This window comes from Kogia breviceps, chromosome 14 (assembly GCF_026419965.1).
Source record: "Kogia breviceps isolate mKogBre1 chromosome 14, mKogBre1 haplotype 1, whole genome shotgun sequence".
NCBI lineage: Eukaryota > Metazoa > Chordata > Mammalia > Artiodactyla > Physeteridae > Kogia > Kogia breviceps.
The window spans coordinates 54,934,307-54,951,895 of NC_081323.1; the positions used below are offsets into that span (position 1 = coordinate 54,934,307).

Consider the following 17,589-nt stretch of genomic DNA (forward strand, 5'->3'; position numbering starts at 1 on the left):
TGTGGCCATGGGCCCTGGGTTTCTTTTGCATTTTAATTCTGGTGTTGTGTTATTTATAGCCATACACTGTAAAGAATACAGCTATAGACAGACAAAGCCATGGGTCTGTCGTGTTTTACTGCAGGTGCCTGTACCCTGTCAAGTTATTTCTGAGTCAGGCCTAAGTTGAGGTGCCCAGTACAGAGCCTTCAGTCAGTGCAGGAAGAGAAGGGTACTTTCCTCAAACTGGAGCACTTTGTGTAGCAGGGTGGTTGACTTTGAGAAGGAAAGACGAAAAAGAAGGAACTTCAGCCATCCTCCCTTCCCCAGCTCCCCCTCCTCTAGAACATCCCAGAACTGAGAGGGTTGCTCCTGCCGTGTTTAGAGCTGGGTCTTCGGAGGGAGGGCGGGTGCTCATGTCTGGGCGGAGCGCTGTTCCATGGAGGCCGCCCAGGGCTTCACAGCCAAGCCCCTGGGGGCGCTTGGGATTGGAGAATTCTTGGCTGTGGGGCTGTCTGGTGCCCTGCAGGATACTTAGCTGTATCCCTGGCTTCTACCCACTAGGTGACAGCAGCCCCTTCCCGCCCCCATTGTGGCAGCGAGAGATGTCTCCAGGCATTGCCAGATGTCCCGGGGGCGCAGTTGTCCACAGCTGAGACAGTGGGGCCAACAGGCAGGCCCCTTCACCGGGGGCGTGTTACAGTTTTTAGTGTTGCCTGATTTCAGAAGTGATCCTGAAGGGCCAGAGACCTCTCAGTGGTAGGTATATTGGTGTAATGTTTTACCTGGTACACTTTCTAAGTTAGTTCAGGAAAATTTGTCCACGGAGACAAGTAATTTCTAGCCCAGATTAGTAAAGATATTGAGGAAAGGGACAGCTTGATCTGTAGAAGGTCAGGCTAGGTGAAAGTGTCTTGTTTGTCTGGCGCACAATGGTGTTGAGCTGTGATGTTGTCCTGCACGTGCCCCGGGTTGCTGTCCAGGGACCTGGTAGTGAGAAGGGCAGTCTGAGCAGGACCAGAGCCTCGCTGGCAGCTGTTCAAAGCAAGTCTGGTTATGCGGCGCAGGCGTGGAAGGTCATGGGAGGCAATTGGCTTCCAGTGCCACGGGTGTCCCCAGTGAATCAGTCGGTGGAGGTGAACCAGCACTTCACGTGCTCCTTAGAGAAGTGATTTGTCCTCAGATGGTGGGCGGCTCTCACACGGGAATCCCCAATCCTGTGTCCTCTGGTCGTGGGCAAGGCTGAAAGCAGCTGTTCTGTCCCCAATGCCAGAGGATGCCCCGCGGGGGATACCTCTGGAGTGGCGCCAGGGGGTGGGGGGTGGGCAGGATGGCTTGTGCCCACAGTGCTGCTCTGTTAGGGCCGCCTGGCCGCTGTTGAGCCCCTGAGGACCTACTAGGGTGACGGTGTCATGCCTCCTTGTGGCAGTGATGGGTGGGTCCAGCAGCCAGACCCCACAAGTCTGCAGTTGAACTTGGCACAGTCCAGTACTAGAGGTGGCAGACTGTTGCAAAGAGTCTCTGGCCGAGATCCCCGAGTGTTATTCCTCTCGTAGTCCCTAACCTGCCTGAGCTGTTTGTTATGAGGAGAGGGTATCCCTGCCCTGCGTGCAGCCTGCGGGAGATCAGTCCTTTCCACATTCTGTGTGTGTCCGGGGCTGTTTTAGGCACCACAGGTCCAGCAGTGAACAGACAAGGTCCCTGTCCTCAAGATGCTCCCAGCTGACAGCCCGCTGGGCGAGGGCCACTCAGGTGTGTTGGCGAAAGGCAGGGAGGGGTCCAGGAGGGGCTGCCCTGGCAGTCAGGGCTGGTGTTGCTGAGCAGGCGACCTTGAAGCTAGCCCTCGAAGGGGCGGGTCCAAGAAGGGGGTGTGATGGGAGGGCCCCTGACAAGTCCCGTTCTCCAGAGCGTACAGTCTGATCTCAGGTGACCGTGGCTTCCCGAGAGATGAACACTGACTGTGCAGCGTCCACGGTGGAAAATGCTCTGTGTCTCAGCATGAACTTTACCCTTTTCCCTCTTCTCATCAGCCAGGGCCAACTCGTTTGTAGGAACAGCCCAGTATGTTTCTCCAGAGCTGCTCACAGAGAAATCGGCCTGTAAAAGGTAACCTCTTTTCATCTGATCCATAATTCTCTTTTCTCTAAAGTAGTTGGTATGTTTTTCAGGTGAAATTAATAGTTTAGAGAGTGCCTTTCATGGCCTATACATAGCCAAGCCTACTTTGGAAGAAGTTAGCCTTTTGTCTTTTAACCAGCATCTTTCCTTTGATAACCTGTGTGCTACTTTGTTACTACTAATACTTCCTGGGGTGGTTGTTGCTTTTATGCTTCAAGATTTGATCTTGTTCCTTTAGGAACAACTAAACAACTAATTATTCAGTGGGGAGTACTGTGGCTGACAGGTCTATATTAGTGACATGAGGTTTCCTGCTGTGTCCCAGAGCCCCAGGACCCTTGGTGCCACCTCCGGCTCATGCACCCTGGCTGTGGCAGCAGCTGCAGGTCAACTGTTCAGTGTAACGTGCTCTGCAGAATTCAGGACAGGCCCAGAAGGCAGCATCTGTGGAAGGGGACAGGACTGGGCCAGTTTCCCAGGAGGGACCCAGCCAGCACTACAGGGGGCAGGCCCAGTGGTGACCACAGGATTGAGGGCCTTGGTGGAGCCCTCAGTTGTGAAAATGAGAAGTGCAGGGGGTGGGATATTGTGTTCACAAGAGTGGAGGTCCAGAGAGTGGAGAGGGTCAGTGGCAGGGCGGTTGGACAGTGGAGGTTAAGCAGGTGGGTGTGCCAATGGCCAGGAGCTGGGAGAAGTCTGGGGTGCTATCTTATGTGGACATGAGGCAAGTAGAAGATGGAGAGGCGGCAGTAGAACCTAGGCTTTCAGAGTTTGGGGATGACAAGTTCTGTGGTTGAAGCTTTTCTTTGGATTCTTCCTGCCCTGGGCCAGACACACAGCCCACTGGGACCATCGCTGGAGCTGACAGAGGCCCACACGGTCAGTGGCGTGCACTGGCAGGCTGCAAGGGGCCGCCTTCCTAAAGTGACAGGTGACTGCCAGGGCAGCAGAGGAGTGATGGTTCTGGGCACAGCAGCTCTGTGTTTCTGAGCCTGACGGCTTTTTAAAACCTCTTTAGGGGGTGGAGCCACAGGGCACAAACATGACGGTTGGAAGGATATTCAGAAAAATTAAGCTTGGGCATCTTAGCAGTTGCTGGGCTCTTTGGGCTTTTTTTGTTTTTGTTTTGCTTTTTGTTTTCTACTCTTATTGAACCAACAGACTTTGAGCTCTCACTGTGGGCCAGATGCTGTTGTAGGTCAGGGCTTCCCAGCTGGGACAGTTCTGCCCGCCAGGGGACATCTGGCCATGTCTAGGCACAGTTTGGGTGTCACAACTTGGCAGGGGTGGGGAGGGAATGGGTGGAGCCAGGGGCGCTGCCCAATATCCTACAGTGTAGAAATGGCCCCCCAGCGAGGATGATGGGTCCCAGTTGCCCACAGGGCCCAGGCTGAGAGACCCTCGTCCAGGTGGTGGGTGCACTGGGCCAGATTCTCCAAGTGTGTGTCACTGCTGCCTACGAACTAGCTTTTCCTTGAGTTGGGGTTTACTTTCAGGAAGAGGAATTCCTTTCATACTAATGGAGGAAGGTCTCCAGGCTCTACTGAGTGAGAGAAGACGACACAGAGTGGCCACCCAGAGTCACTTGTCTGTGCATTAAACCTCAAGAAGGGTATACAAGCCATGGATAACTGGTTATCTGTGGTGGGGGTAAGGGTTAGGGCTGTGAGTGAGACCTCACTGGGTGCCTTTTTATGCTTTTAATTTTTAAAGTCATGTGATACTTATTTTAAAAATAGTTAAGAATTTTTTTCCTGATTCTAAAAATGATACTTATTCATATAAAGAATTATTTGAAAATATGGAGAATTTAAAACAAAAAATAGGGAGTTTCCTGGTGGTCTAGTGGTTAGGATTCGGCTCTTCACTGCTGAGGCCAGGGTTCAGTTCCTGGTGGGGAGCTGAGATCCCACAGTCTGGGTGGCCAAAATAAAACAAACAAACAAAAAAAGCCAAAAAACCACTCATAGTCTCCAGCCCACTTGTAGTCACAGATAATGATTTGGTATGTCTTTCTTTCCAGCTACTTTTTTCTGTGTGTTTTAAATGTGTTTACATAATTTTTATACAACTGGAATCATACTGAATAACCAGTTTTGAATCCTGCTCCCTGTGATGATATGATGAACATTTCCCCATATCACTAACATTATTGGCAGAAATCTTTCAACAGCTGTGTGATTTTCCAACATATGAATTCATTGTAGTTCATTGAGCTTTTCCTTTACTGTTAGACGTTGAAGTAGTTTTCATATATTGGGCACAGCCTGGTGTGCCTCTACGTGCAACATGCCCTGCGCTGGGGAAGAAGGGCCCTCCTGCCTGTTCAGCTGGAGCGTCTGCCAGGGATGCCCCACGTTCCTCTTTGAATTGCAAGAAGTAGAGTGACTTGGTTTAATTGAGCATTTAAAAAGTCGTTGGTGCATACTGCTTTCCAGAAATGTTACACTGGCTTCCCTCTTTAGTTTTCATTGTATTAAAAACATTTTAAGTGGCAAGATACCTGTGGAAAGTTAGCCCAGAAGCCATTCTGCTGGCAGTCTCACTCCCTGGAGATAACCTGTGAAAGCAGCAGAGGCAGCCCCACCCCACAGCCCTGCCCCTCCTCTCTGGCCACTGTCACATGGAAAGGCCGATACTTTTCTGTTGGTGTTTTTCCCTTGTAGCTCCCCATTTTAACTACTCTAAACAGCAGAGAAAACCAAGCGTAAGAACTAGTTACTGAGTAGAATGTACGTTCATTTTTAACATGCCCTTCACTCCGTCTGTGTGTTGTGACTCATTTCTGATCTGTGGCATTTTTCACCCACATCAAGTGCTTCGTCTACCCCGGGCCAACGGTGCTGTGATTTGGGTCCGAGGACACAGCCTTTACCCAAGGCCCCCAGCACTGTAATTGGCCAGTTGTCTCCACTCACAACCTACGATTTCATCTTCCAGAATGCCAAGCTGTTGCCTCTTCCAGAAACTGTATCCAGCAACGCATGAGCCCTATGTACATTTAGGGCTTGTGGGGAGGTAGTTGGCCATGCAGGGCAAGTTGCGTCTTGATGCTTTCATAGGGCTGAGCTGGGAATAGAATGCAAGATTTACAGAGGAAATAAAATATGCAAAGTAGTTCTCAGCCGGAACTGAGATGCACTGAGGGGAGAGAAAAAACAGGATCAGGAAGGAAGGAGGGTAGTGAGCAGAGCAGCCCCTCCAGGGTCCCTGCCATCTGGTTCTGGAAAAGACTTAGGGAAATTCAGAACCATAGTGTGTTTCCTTTAAAATGTATAATTAAGGGCTTCCCTGGTGGCACAGTGGTTAAGAATCCACCTGCCAATGCAGGGGACACCAGTTTGAGCTCTGATCTGGGAAGATCCCACATGCCACGGAGCAACTAAGCCCACGCGCCACAACAACTGAGCCTGTGCTCTAGAGCCACGAGCCGCAACTACTGAGCCCGCGTGCCACAACTACTGAAGCCCGTGCTCCTAGAGCCTGTGCTCCACAACAAGAAGCCCGTGCACTGCAATGAAGAGTAGCCCCCACTCACCGCAGCTAGAGAAAGCCCACGCACAACGAAGACCCAGTGCAGCCAAAAATAAATAAAAATAAAGTTTTTAAAAATGTATAATTAAAATGTTCATAAAGGAGGGGCAGGGCTTTGCACAGCGAGTCCAAGAAGGGAAAGAGAAAGCTTGCTTTGTGTGCATCCTGTGGACTGTGTTTTGGCTCCTTGGCATACATGAGCTCGCGTCTGTGTCCTGGGGGTAAACAGTGAGCTGTGAGAGAATCTGAGACTCAGCTGTACCAACCTGCCAGTGCCCCTGCCCCGGCCCCTGGTACTGGAAGAAGGGGCTTTTTGGCCAGTGTTTGCTGTAGTCAGGAGTGACCACTGCTCCCTGGCCAGGACCATACTGGGCCTGTAGGGTCGTTGGTTGCCCCTGAGCAAGGCGCCCAGCCTGGCCCAGCAGTGCCTGCTGTGTGTGGGGGGGATCCTCTGGTCCTGGATCCGCAGAGGGGGCCCCTCAAGGAGAGCCCAGAGCAGGTTTCCACCCTCACACTGACCTGGTTTTAAAGGTGAGAAATAGATCAGAGGCTGAAATGAGTGGTGTGAACAGACAGGATGGAATTGAACCATGCTCGCCACTGAAATGTTACAAATGTCATTCTTCTTTATTTTTCCCCTCCCTTAAAGTTCAGACCTTTGGGCTCTTGGATGCATAATATACCAGCTTGTGGCAGGACTGCCACCGTTCCGAGCTGGGTAAGAGACCCACACCCCACACCCCCCTCCTAGCCCTTCGCAGCAGCCTGACAGAGAAGTGGGAGGGGGCAGTCCCAGGGTTAGGGCAGGGGTGGGGGGACTTTTATGACGGCTCTTTAGTGAACATGGTGGCTCTCTGGGGAGAGAGGGAGACGGCTGTCCCAGGAAAGTACAGCTCTGTACTGGGGAGGTTTGTGTGACCCTGCCCAGAATGATGGCTTTTCTTATTTTACAGAAATGAATATCTTATATTTCAGAAGATCATTAAGTTGGAATATGACTTTCCTGAAAAATTCTTTCCTAAGGCAAGAGATCTTGTGGAAAAACTTCTGGTAAATATATCGAATTTTCTTCTGGTAGGATGATCCAGTAGCCACACCCTGAGTCCCTCTGAACTTGTGGTCAGAGGGCCTTTCCTTGGAGGCACCTATGTTTAATAAAAGGGCATTTTATGGTTGATAGTGATTGTAGGTAGATGCATATCTTCAGTCTCATCCCGTCAGGCCTTTTCAGTTTCCAAGTGCCTGATTCTTGAGCTTAATAAGATAGGAAATTACTGTATCACTTTGCATTTGGTCATCAACACACACACCATTTTAAGTTACCAGACGCTGGAGCAGCTCGCCGTGCTGCAGTGGCAGGTGGCTGTAAATTCTACTTAGCGACATCTGTGAGTATCAACTTTAGAGTCAGCTACATGAAAGTGCTAAAGATCAACCCAAGTTACATAGCAAAGGTAAACAGATTTACCCAGGAAGGGAGTGTCTGTTGATGTTCTAGAAACTGTAGTGTCCCTTCCCCTGGTGTGTTTTGGCTCCAGACCTTCCATTCACTTGATTTGGGAGAGCAGGGTCAGTCAGCCTCTTCCCACCTGTCCCTTGTGTGTCTGTCCCCTCAGTGGGAGAGTGCGTTGGATCCTCTGTGGGTCTGGGGGGGCAGCTGAATTCTGGAGGAGCTGTCTGTGGGGCCCTTTGAGACCATGTGACCATGTGCAGGCGGGGGACCCAAGGCACTTTACTCCCCGTCTGTGGTAGCTTCTTGTTCACGTAAACTTTTCATTCTCTTATTAAAGCCAGTGAGTTCCTCTTTTTCCTGTTTTAGGATTTTAAGAGAATACTTGCTGCTATTCATTAACTTTTGATGTAGTGATTCATTTTCACCTGTGGGGGAGGGGCAGAGACTCTGGAGAAGTGAAAGCTGTGCGTGGCCACCCCCTCACCCCCCACGGTGACTCAGTTGTCCCCAGCACACTGTGCCCTTCCTATTTCCAGGAGATCCCAAGAATTGAAAAGAACTACTCAGAAATAATTTTTTTTTGTCAGAATTACTTTTTACCCCGATGCTGACTTGACTTCTATTTAAGGTTTTAGATGCCACAAAGCGATTAGGCTGTGAAGAAATGGAAGGGTACGGCCCTCTGAAAGCTCATCCGTTCTTTGAGTCCATTACGTGGGAGAACCTGCATCACCAGACACCTCCGAAGCTCACAGCTTACTTACCGGCCATGTCGGAAGATGATGAGGATTGCTACGGCAATGTAAGCCAGTGCGCCAGGGCCGAGATGGGTCCTGCTGGCCCGCCTGGGAAGTGGCTTCTCTGGGCAGGGCCAGGGGCCCCAGGTGGTGAGATGAGTGGCTATAAAGGGGGAGCCAGTGTAGATCCATGGAGGGGGAGGGGCAGTGAACACTCTGTGGCCCGAGTCTGAGTCCCTCACAGAGACTGGGGCCGAAGAGGCTTACGTCTGCCCCGAGTGCAGATAGCCAGGTGCGTGCATCCCTTTCTCATTTCCTCTAGTTAATTTTTGCCCAAAGGGGTCAAACCAGATCCTGGGCGCTGATTCTCCTGGTGGGCTTCTGTCTTCTGGTTTTGGCTGATGTCCTTGTAATTTTGTATCTGAAGACATTCCGGAATGCCTCTGGTATTTCCCAGAGAATCCCAGGATGCTGCTGCTGCTTTGAACTTTTGGGGGATGTAGTGTTGAGGATGGACACTGGTCACTATCGGCTCTTAGTGCCTGGTACAAGCGGGACAGTGGTGCAGGCCTGAGGAATGAGGCACCCTGGGGTCTGAGGGAAGCTCAGACATAGGGTCTTCAGTATACTTTGTCCTTTAAACCTTCCTTATGGATGGTGTGGAACATGCAGAGATGGGCGGAGGAGGATGGTGAGCTGCAGTGTGTCCGTCACCACCTTCAGGTCACCCTCCACCAGGACCCCCATATTTACATGTAATGTCAGGTGTTTTGATTATCAGTCATAGTCCATATTTCTGGTTTGATTTCTGTCATTGTGGCTTATTGTAACCAGTTATCATATATAGAGTTCCTCCTCAGTTGACTGAGGAATTCTAGAGTTCACGTAAAAGTCATCCAAGGCTTAAAGTTACAACTGGCATCACCTCTTGGAGATCAAGAGCCCCCTATGTCTCCTACCTACTGTTTTAAGCAACACATCCCTCCCTTTTTTGCCCTAAAATATCCTTTATGCCCATACTTGAATTGAGCCAGATGTGGAGTGCCATCTGTGCTCCCCCCGACTTGCTTCCCTACCTCAGTGGTCACAGCTTTCCACAGCCTCTGCGTGTGCAGACTGCAAAGGGCTCCCTCCCTCAGCCCTAGTTGCCAACCAGGCCCTTGGGCCCTGATGTCGTTCTGGGGTCATGACCGGCAGGCATGGGCGGGGTCCCCAGGGCCTTTGGCAGGGGTGTGCCAGGGGAGCAGCACGCTCTGCTGGCCAGGCTCTGAGGGAGCCACTGGGGCCCCGGTTGTCTCAGGTCTCAGTGCCCAGGGAGCCTGGCTTCGTGGGTGTGTGCATACTCTTGAGTGTCTGTTGCAGGCCCTCTGCTATTCCATCATGTTTGCCATGTTGAGAGCTCTGGTTTCTCGGTACTCAAGTGTCGCCATCTTAATCCTGATCCTCCAGGGTAGCACGGGGCTCAAAGAGGCCAGCAGACTGCAGGTCCCGGGCCTCCCCTTCCTGTAGGTTAACACTGAGGATAAGCTTCTCTCTGGGGTGAGCAGCTTCTGACATTGCCATCAGAAGGGGGATGCAGGGCAGGCTGGATCCAGCCTGAGGCTGGTGGTCTGCTGTGTAGTAGAGGAGAAAGCTGGGCTGCGTGTCGGTGACTCATCTCCCACGGCCTTTGGGGTGAGAGCTTGCTGGGTGTACGATAGGTCAGAGTGTGTCTGGATCTTTGGACCGGAGGGAAGTCCAGGCGCTGTTCTCACTTTTCCCTCTTCTCTGTGCAGTACGACAATCTCCTGAGCCAGTTCGGCTGCATGCAGGTGTCGTCGTCCTCCTCCTCCCACTCCTTGTCCGCCGCGGACGCGGGGCTGCCCCAGAGGGTGGGAAGCAACATCGAGCAGTATATCCACGACCTGGACACTAATTCTTTTGAACTGGACTTACAGTTTTCTGAAGATGAGAAGAGGTTGTTATTGGAGAAGCAGGCCAGTGGAAACCCTTGGTAAGAACGTACAGCTGTAAGCAGCGCCCCATTTAGAAACACAGGGTGGAACAGCAGGGATGAACGCCAGCCGTGGTAACTGACAGAGCTTGGGCATCCTACCTTCATCACCTTTGCTGTAAAGGCTCCACTCCCTTCTGCCTCACATAGCTGCCTTTCTGTAGATGAGGACCCTCAAAGTGTCCCAACTGGAAGTGGGTGTTTGGAGGGCCGGCTGGGTGGTGAGTGGGTTTGGGACCCTCCGGGCTCTGGCCCTTGGGACTTGGCAGACCAGGCACGCCAGCAACTGTGTTGGGACCTGTATTCACCATGATTTAAATAACCGCTGCCCAACAGCCTTTCCTGCCCTGGAGCGTTCAAGAAATGGACCCATGCGATTGGCATTTGTGTTCTTTTCGAGGCAAACATCTTCCATGTTTATTGGCCATTTGTATTTATTTTTTGAGGTTCATTTGTATCCTTTGACTCTTTTTTTCTTGTATGTTTTGCATCTTTCTAAAATTGACTTTTCAGAGCCATAGATATGAAGACTCTCTGTTTATTTTGCAAACTTTTTTTTCAGTTTATCTCTTCATTCTATTTGTGCATTTTTGGTTGGGGGAGTTGCAGATTCTTACAAAGTTGAACCTGTTTGTGTGTTTATTTTCTGCTTTCCATCTTGGTCCTGTTGAGAAGAGCTTCTCCACCTAGACATTTTCTTCAAGCATTTTTATGGTTTCACATTTTGCACAGGCAGAGAGGAGCCTGGGTGGGGGTGGGGAAGGAGGCTTAGAGGAAGAGAGGCCACCTGGATATGGGTGCCATTGTGTGGAGGAATGGGGGTGGGGGGCGCAGAGGAAAAGTGGCAGGTGGATGAGGCTAGGATTTTGTGCAATTAGAAATGATTGTCTCTAGGGACTTCCCTGGTGGTCCAGTGGTTAAGACTTCGCCTTTCAATGCAGGGTGTGTGGGTTCGATCCCTGGTTGGGGAGCTAAGATCCCACATGCCTCATGGCCAAAAAACGAAAACATAAAATAGAAGCAATACTGTAACACATTCAATAAAGACTTAAAAATGGTCCACATCGGGCTTCCCTGGTGGCGCAGTGGTTGAGAATCCACCTGCTGATGCAGGGGACATGGGTTTGTGCCCCGGTCTGGGAAGATCCCACATGCCGTGGAGCGGCTGGACCCGTGAGCCATGGCCGCTGGGCCTGTGCATCTGGAGCCTGTGCTCCGCGGAGGGAGAGGCCACAACAGTGAGAGGCCCGCGTACCACAAAAAAAAAAAAAAAAAAAAAAAGTCCACTTCAAAAACCAAAAAAATGATCATCTCTAGAAAAGTGAGGGTACCTCTTGGCCAGCTGAAACAATCTCCAGTTCTTGGGGGCTTACGTTCCCTGCAGTGGTGTTCCGAGGAGCCCCAACGTGTACTGAGCAGGAGGCAAGGGCTCCTGCTGGGTGCCCTTCTCTGTGTAGGTCCATGCGCCAGGTTGTGATCCCTGAGAAGGGCCTCCTGTGTCCTCCCCACAGGTTTGGCCGGGTGCAGAGCACGGCCAAGAAGCACTGTTGTTGGCATGGGGGTGGCTACTCAGAAGGCCCATGTGCCCCGCCCAGGGCGTTTTCAGAGGCCCTGGGCAGCCCGGGCCCTTCAGCCTGTGGTTCCCGGCAGGGCAGAGCAACTGGTGGCCGGTCAGGCCCTGCAACCTCTCACCCACTCTTTCTTTTTTTCTGCGCTCTCTTCCCTTTCCTCCCAATTCAATCCTATTTGGAAGCTGATGACTGTGGAAAGCTTAAGGCATCTGTCATTTGGTCAGTGAAGATCCCTCAGGCACATTCTTTAGAATGGTGATTCTCAATGTCTGGCCCATGGACCATAATAATCATTCTGTAATAATACTAAGATGGTGTTTGCTTTTCTACTTTTATTTTCTATGAATGTACAGTGGAGTTTTTCAGAAGCTACACACTGTAGGATGACATTGCTTTGACAGCTAATGGAATTTGTGTTTTCTGTCTTTTGAATCTTCTAAAGAAGTAGGTTTATGGTATAAATATGTGCACTTTTAGACATTAATAAGTTCTCAGTATTTCTGCTGGGCTCTTACTAGCTATTTTCAGCTATACCTCCTATAATTATTGTAACTTCCTATCATCGAGTAATTTATCGCTTTGCAATCCTGAAATTTTTCCTGTGCCCACATGGAAACACAGTGAAGAAGTAAGTATACTTTGAGTTGTTTGGCAATATTATTTTAAAATTTCTCAAAAACTTTAATAATTTCTATCTGAAACTTATTTTAGATTTTAATGATATATTCTAAAACAAAAGAACATTTATATGTTTTTCATATTTGAGTATAGATCATTGACTTAAAAAGGGAGAAGACTTGCTTTCCCACCCACAGTAGCATCACCTCAGTCTAAAGATGCAAAAAGAAGACACTGGGTTCTCTGACTCATGGAAGGAAGGAATCCACTCCAGAGAAACTAGGCAAAACTGTAAATATGAAACAGAAATAGGACAAAAGGCTGTCTTTCCTTGGCTTTATAGATGTGAATACCTTGCTGTGTTGTGTCTATGAATAGAATGTCTTTGCATGCTATTTTGGTGCCAGTTAAGTTGCAGCATCATTTAGAGACCAGTCAATTCAGAATTTTAAAGATACAGGAATTGAATATTCTAAGTGTACACATGATGAGCTCTTTCAGAGCCAAACATCAGAAAGCCTCTGGAGCGCCTTACCGGAGGAGTTAGGTTGGGCAGCGGGAGGAGTCACACAAGCTGGGAGGCTGAAGAGCCTCAGGCCATTGACCCTGCTGAGTGAATGCCATTTGATGCAGATGAGAGCCACTGAGAGGAATCCTGGCCACAACGGTGGTCTACGATACGATAGGATACGATACGATACAATACAATACAATACAGTGAATCTGGATTAAAGATGTGGCTGCGGAGGACACAGGGAGTGAGTTGGTATCTCTACCTCCAAATTGTTTTTTTTGCCTTCCAAGTGGATGAATCTACAGATGGGACTAGACTCACTGCTTTACTTGTATTTGTCCAGTGTTCACCCCAACTTACCATCAAAGAAAGATGGTTCTTTTACCTTTTACCTAAGTGCTTGGCAGAAAGCACAAGTTGTGCTGAGACAGTCCGTGTTGAGCACCTCTTTTGAATTTCACAGTTTGTTCTGGAACAAACATGTTGACGTGTGCAGTGATGGTGCAGGAGCAACGGTGGGTAAAACTGTCAGTGCCAGGTCATGAATCCTGGCCATGGCACCAGGCGGTGCGAGAAGAGCTGGCTCTTCACAGCCACACGATCACAGGGGCAGAGGAAAAGACAACAAGCCAGCCTCACTTAGGAGTGGTCATTGAAGATGACTGATCTAATTAATGTGCTGTAGAACGAAAAGGCAAGTACGCATAAAGCACTCCTGCTGCACCTCCAGGGTGACGGCTACCTCAAGAAAAGCTCTGTGTGGTGGTTTGTGCTGGGAGCTGAAGGAGCTGCTCTTTTCATGGAAGACCATTTTCACTGGAAGGTTTGACTGACAAACTGGTTGTTCAGACTTGGCTATTTGACCAACATTTTTCTGGAAAATGACTGGAATGAGCCTGTCACTTCAAGGAAAACAACTGCTGGTGTTTGTTACCAATGATAAAATCAAAACCTTCAAGTGAAAATTAGAATTGTGGGAAACTTTATTCATCACTGTGAGCTTGACATCTTCCCAATATTTAAAGACTTTTTTGGGGAGAAAGGTAGCAATATTTATGAATTGATTTGTTGATATCGTAGAATGAAATTTGTCAACATTTGGAAGAGCTCCATAACTCAGCGAACCACTATTTCCAGATGACCAATGTTCGGTGCTGTAAAATCATATAAGGGCAGAAGATCTATTCAAAGTGCAAGGTAGGTTGGTTGGTGGATTCTAATGTCAAAAGTATGAAAAATTCATTCTTGGGGATTCAGATTCCACATGGCAGCTAACCTTTAAGAAACTACACTTCTGGAGTTTTGGTGTAGTATCAAAGAAGAATGCCCACAAATATCTGAAAAGGCTATTAAAATACTCTTATGATTTCTTCGTGTACTTCAGCCTGGACAGCATATCACAGTAGAGTGAAGGCAGAGGCAGATGTGAAAATCCAGCTCTCTTCTGTGAAGCCAGATGTTAAAGAGATTTGCAAAGTGTACAGCAGTGTCATGCTTCTCATTAATTACCTTCATTTTCAAAAGAAATTATTTTTAAAATTAAATCATATATGTTAATGTGGAATGGATTTATTTTAATGAATTAAATATTTTAAAATGTCTGTTTTAATTTCTTATACATAAGTATCGATGCATCTAACCCAAATGAAGGAGAGCTCTTTGGGGTCTTCCATAAAGTTAGAGTATAAAGGGGTCCTGAGACCTGAAGGGTTGAGAGATGGCATTTTAGAGCAAACTGGCCATGCTCATGTGGTCCTCCCTCACCTGCCTAGAAGCCCAGCGTGGATAGCCCGCCCGAGGTGGTTGTAGAGCCCATCGGGCCCTGGCAGACTCACTTGGTTCTCCTGAAATGGCCCAAACTTGCTGGTGGCCTCAGGTTTATATCCTTGAGGTTGGTCTTCTCGGGGTTTGGGTGGGATGGGAGAGGGTGAGGAGGAGAGAACTGGCTTTGGAATCAAAAAAAGTGGGGGTTTTTACACTGTTACCCCTTGTGAAATGATGGTGGGAAAGTTGTGAGACTCTCAGCCCCTGTATTGACATCTGTACAGAGGCAGTGACAACTGTCGCCTGAATGGTGGGAGCCAGAGGCTGTGTGAGAAAGCGAGGCTGTGTTAAAGCCCTGTCTACTCACTAACTACATGCTAACTACATGCTGAGAATCAGACGTGTCTCTGACTTAGGTCTGGTTTCGGCGCTTAATACGCAGACGGCATCTACCACCTGCCAGAGAGAAGAAGGTGCCAGTGCGGGGCGGGACCTGGGGAGCTTTCTTCGGGAGGGTGGGAATTGACTTTCTGAAGTAAAAGATCAAAATGATTCCTTTAAGTCCTTAAGCTTTTCAAAGTAGATCAATAACCGGTAGCCTGTCATAAGCTGCTTGGTTAGTTAACTGAATGAACGGACCGGGGTGTTTATGCTAACAGTGGAGCCTCGGGCTGCTCTGTCCACCCACTCTGCGTCCTGCCTCCTGGGCTTGTTTCACCGCAGCCACGGGGTGCAGTCGGGGTGCAGTCGGAGCCCAGCTTTGGCCTTTCCCGCTCTGGGCCACCCGTGGTTCTCCTGTCTCTTGGGAGAAGCTGGAAGAGTGTGGTGCAGGCTTCTGCCTTGTGTCAGGAGATAGCTGGGCCCCTCCCTCTGCAGGGCTGGGAAGGGCCTTGCCTGCTTCACTGGCTTCAGTTTCACTCATGTGACTAGTACTGCTGTGAACATTTGTGCTCCTCCTTTTTGTTTGTCTTTTCCTCCTTAGAATAAATTCCTGGGAGCCGGATTACTGCAGTATTCAGAGTCCTCATTTCAGGGCCGGAGGTGGCGGTGCGGGTGAGAATGCTACTCCACAGCCCGCGCCTGCGTTCATCTCACCCCAGTGCACCCCAGTAGAATGCCTGAAAAGTGGGGCTCAATTTCCTTTCTTTGTTGAGAGCCATTGAGAATTTGTGGTCACTTAATTCCCTTTTGGGAATTTCCAGTTTGTGTCCTTTCTCAGTTTTCTCTCAAGGTTTTAAGCCTTTTATGTTGCTTTATGTATGCTCTCTAGAGTACAAATGTTTACTCTTTATAGGTATATTTGCTGAAAATCTTCTCCAGCCTGTTTTCATGTGAATTTTGGTTGTTTTTGTAGTTAGAGATTCCTTTGGTTTCCGTGTAGTCACGTCTGTTACTCTGTATTTGGTGACTTGCTTTGTTTTCAGTGTAGATGACTGGCCCCTTCTCTTTTTCGTTCTCTTGTTTAATTTACTGTTTTAAACTATCCTTCGTGTTAACCCAGCTGAGGCTGCAGAGGCTCCCTGAGGCTTCTTCTGTCCTTGCCTGTCAGGCTGCCCTGGCGATTGGGCCCCAGCAGCCCAGATAACTGGAGGCCTTGGTGGTGCAGTCCTTAACCGGCCTGGGATTAGACTGCACTCGCCCCCCCCCCCCCAATAATTTAATTAAAGTCTTCCGCTTATTATCAATTTGTGGTTCTTTACTATGCATACATTCTGACATAGTAGGGCCTGTTGGTTAAGGGGCTTTCCCTTCGGCCCTGTTGTTTCGGCCCTGTATTTCTTGTGCTGCAGTGACCCTCATTACCTCTCCTTCTCACAAAATCTCCTTGATTTTTTTCTTTGTTTCAAGTCTTGTTTTTGTTTGTTTGGTTTTTAAATATGTCTGAGAGGAAGCATCGCACTTTTCCTCATAAAGGTCATAACACTTTTTTTGTTGTTATTGACATTTTTCTTAGTTGTTTTCAAAATCCATATGACGCTGTGTCAGTTTACTTGGGCCTGGGTCCTTCGTGATGGGGCCTTGGTGTAGAAGCCCAGTGGGCTCTGGGGAGCGGGCCTTGGTCTGGTGGGTTAGGCTGGGCAGACCTGGGGGCCAGTTAAGCTTGGTGGGAGAACGTCCCAAGAGGAGCCAGGGGAAGCAGGTGGATGTGCTCAGATATTTAGATACTCACATAGTAAAATTGTCACTGTTTGAGGTGACAATTGTCTTATGCCTTTTACTGTTTTCTACAGTAGAACCTTAGATCAGGAATTTCAGTAAAATCAGACAAAACATAAAGCAGTAACTGTTAACTTTAACCAAAAGAGAGAACCTGCAGAAATTAAACTCATACGAATCAAAGTGGACTATACTTGTTAACGATGTATATTAAGTCAAAACCTGTATTTGAAGCTTTTCCTTCTAAATTCCTGCCGTATTTGGATACAAGTGCTTTATTACTATGGTAGAAATACCAGAAAAGGTGTTCTCTTTTTTTTTTTGATGTGGACCATTTTTAAAATCTTTTATTGAATTTGTTACAGTATTGCTTCTGTTTTATGTTTTGGTGTCTTGGCCTTGAGGCACATGGGATCTTAGCTCCCCCACCAGGGGTCGAACCCACACCGCCTGCATTGGAAGGTGAAGTCTTAACCACTGAACCGCCAGGGAAGTCCCCAGATAAGATGTTCTTAAACCAAGTTTCCCATTTGGCTCTTTTAGGGATTTGTGATTCTAAACAGTGCAGTGGTTTCTGAGCGCTGAGTTGGGATCCCAGCTTGGGGAGGTGACTTGAGAACAACAGTCTGCATCCTGAGCTTGCCTCACAGCGGCCTCCCCGCTCTGGTGGGGTTCTGCGTCTCACCCTAACCTTGCTTAAAGTAATGAGGACTTGTGTTCCCACCACCTCCCCTCTGCCTTTCCCCTGCTGTGCAAACACTGCTGAGGAGAGGTGAGCATAGGTGATATTTCCAGGATCTGTGGACCCTGGTCCACATACAGATTGCAAATCCTGTAAAGCAGTAGGGCTTGCATGCTAAGGTACATTTGGGTTTTCTCACATTACTGAAACAAAGTTCACAATGCCATCGGGGAGTTTGTTTTGAAGGGAGGAGTTTGGAGAATTTCTGTCTCTGACTCTGATATGGGTGTCTCATTCACATTTTCTTCTTTTTATAGGCACCAGTTTGTAGAAAATAATTTAATACTAAAAATGGGTCCAGTAGACAAGCGCAAGGTAAGTTAGATTACTATGGCTCCTGCTGTGCGTCTGTATCTTCCTCCCAGTTCTCACTGAGGATCAGGCCTCACTCCTCGGGCTCCTGTATAAC

At 48.7% G+C, this 17,589-nt stretch overlaps 1 protein-coding gene across 7 annotated transcripts in view; it reads left to right on the forward strand.

Moving 5' to 3' along the window:
* Positions 1 to 17,589, forward strand: part of PDPK1 (3-phosphoinositide dependent protein kinase 1) — a 73,524-nt gene that overhangs the window by 48,455 nt on the left and 7,480 nt on the right. For 5 of the 7 annotated variants that reach the window (XM_067014241.1, XM_059039132.2, XM_067014237.1 and 2 more), the window contains 6 exons: positions 2,010 to 2,085; positions 6,281 to 6,349; positions 6,585 to 6,681; positions 7,713 to 7,886; positions 9,597 to 9,814; positions 17,438 to 17,495. In XM_067014241.1, coding sequence (XP_066870342.1) covers positions 2,010 to 2,085; positions 6,281 to 6,349; positions 6,585 to 6,681; positions 7,713 to 7,886; positions 9,597 to 9,814; positions 17,438 to 17,495 — 692 coding nt within the window. The remainder of the gene's footprint in view (positions 1 to 2,009; positions 2,086 to 6,280; positions 6,350 to 6,584; positions 6,682 to 7,712; positions 7,887 to 9,596; positions 9,815 to 17,437; positions 17,496 to 17,589) is intronic. The other 2 variants (XM_067014238.1, XM_067014240.1) reach the window with 1 other exon arrangement.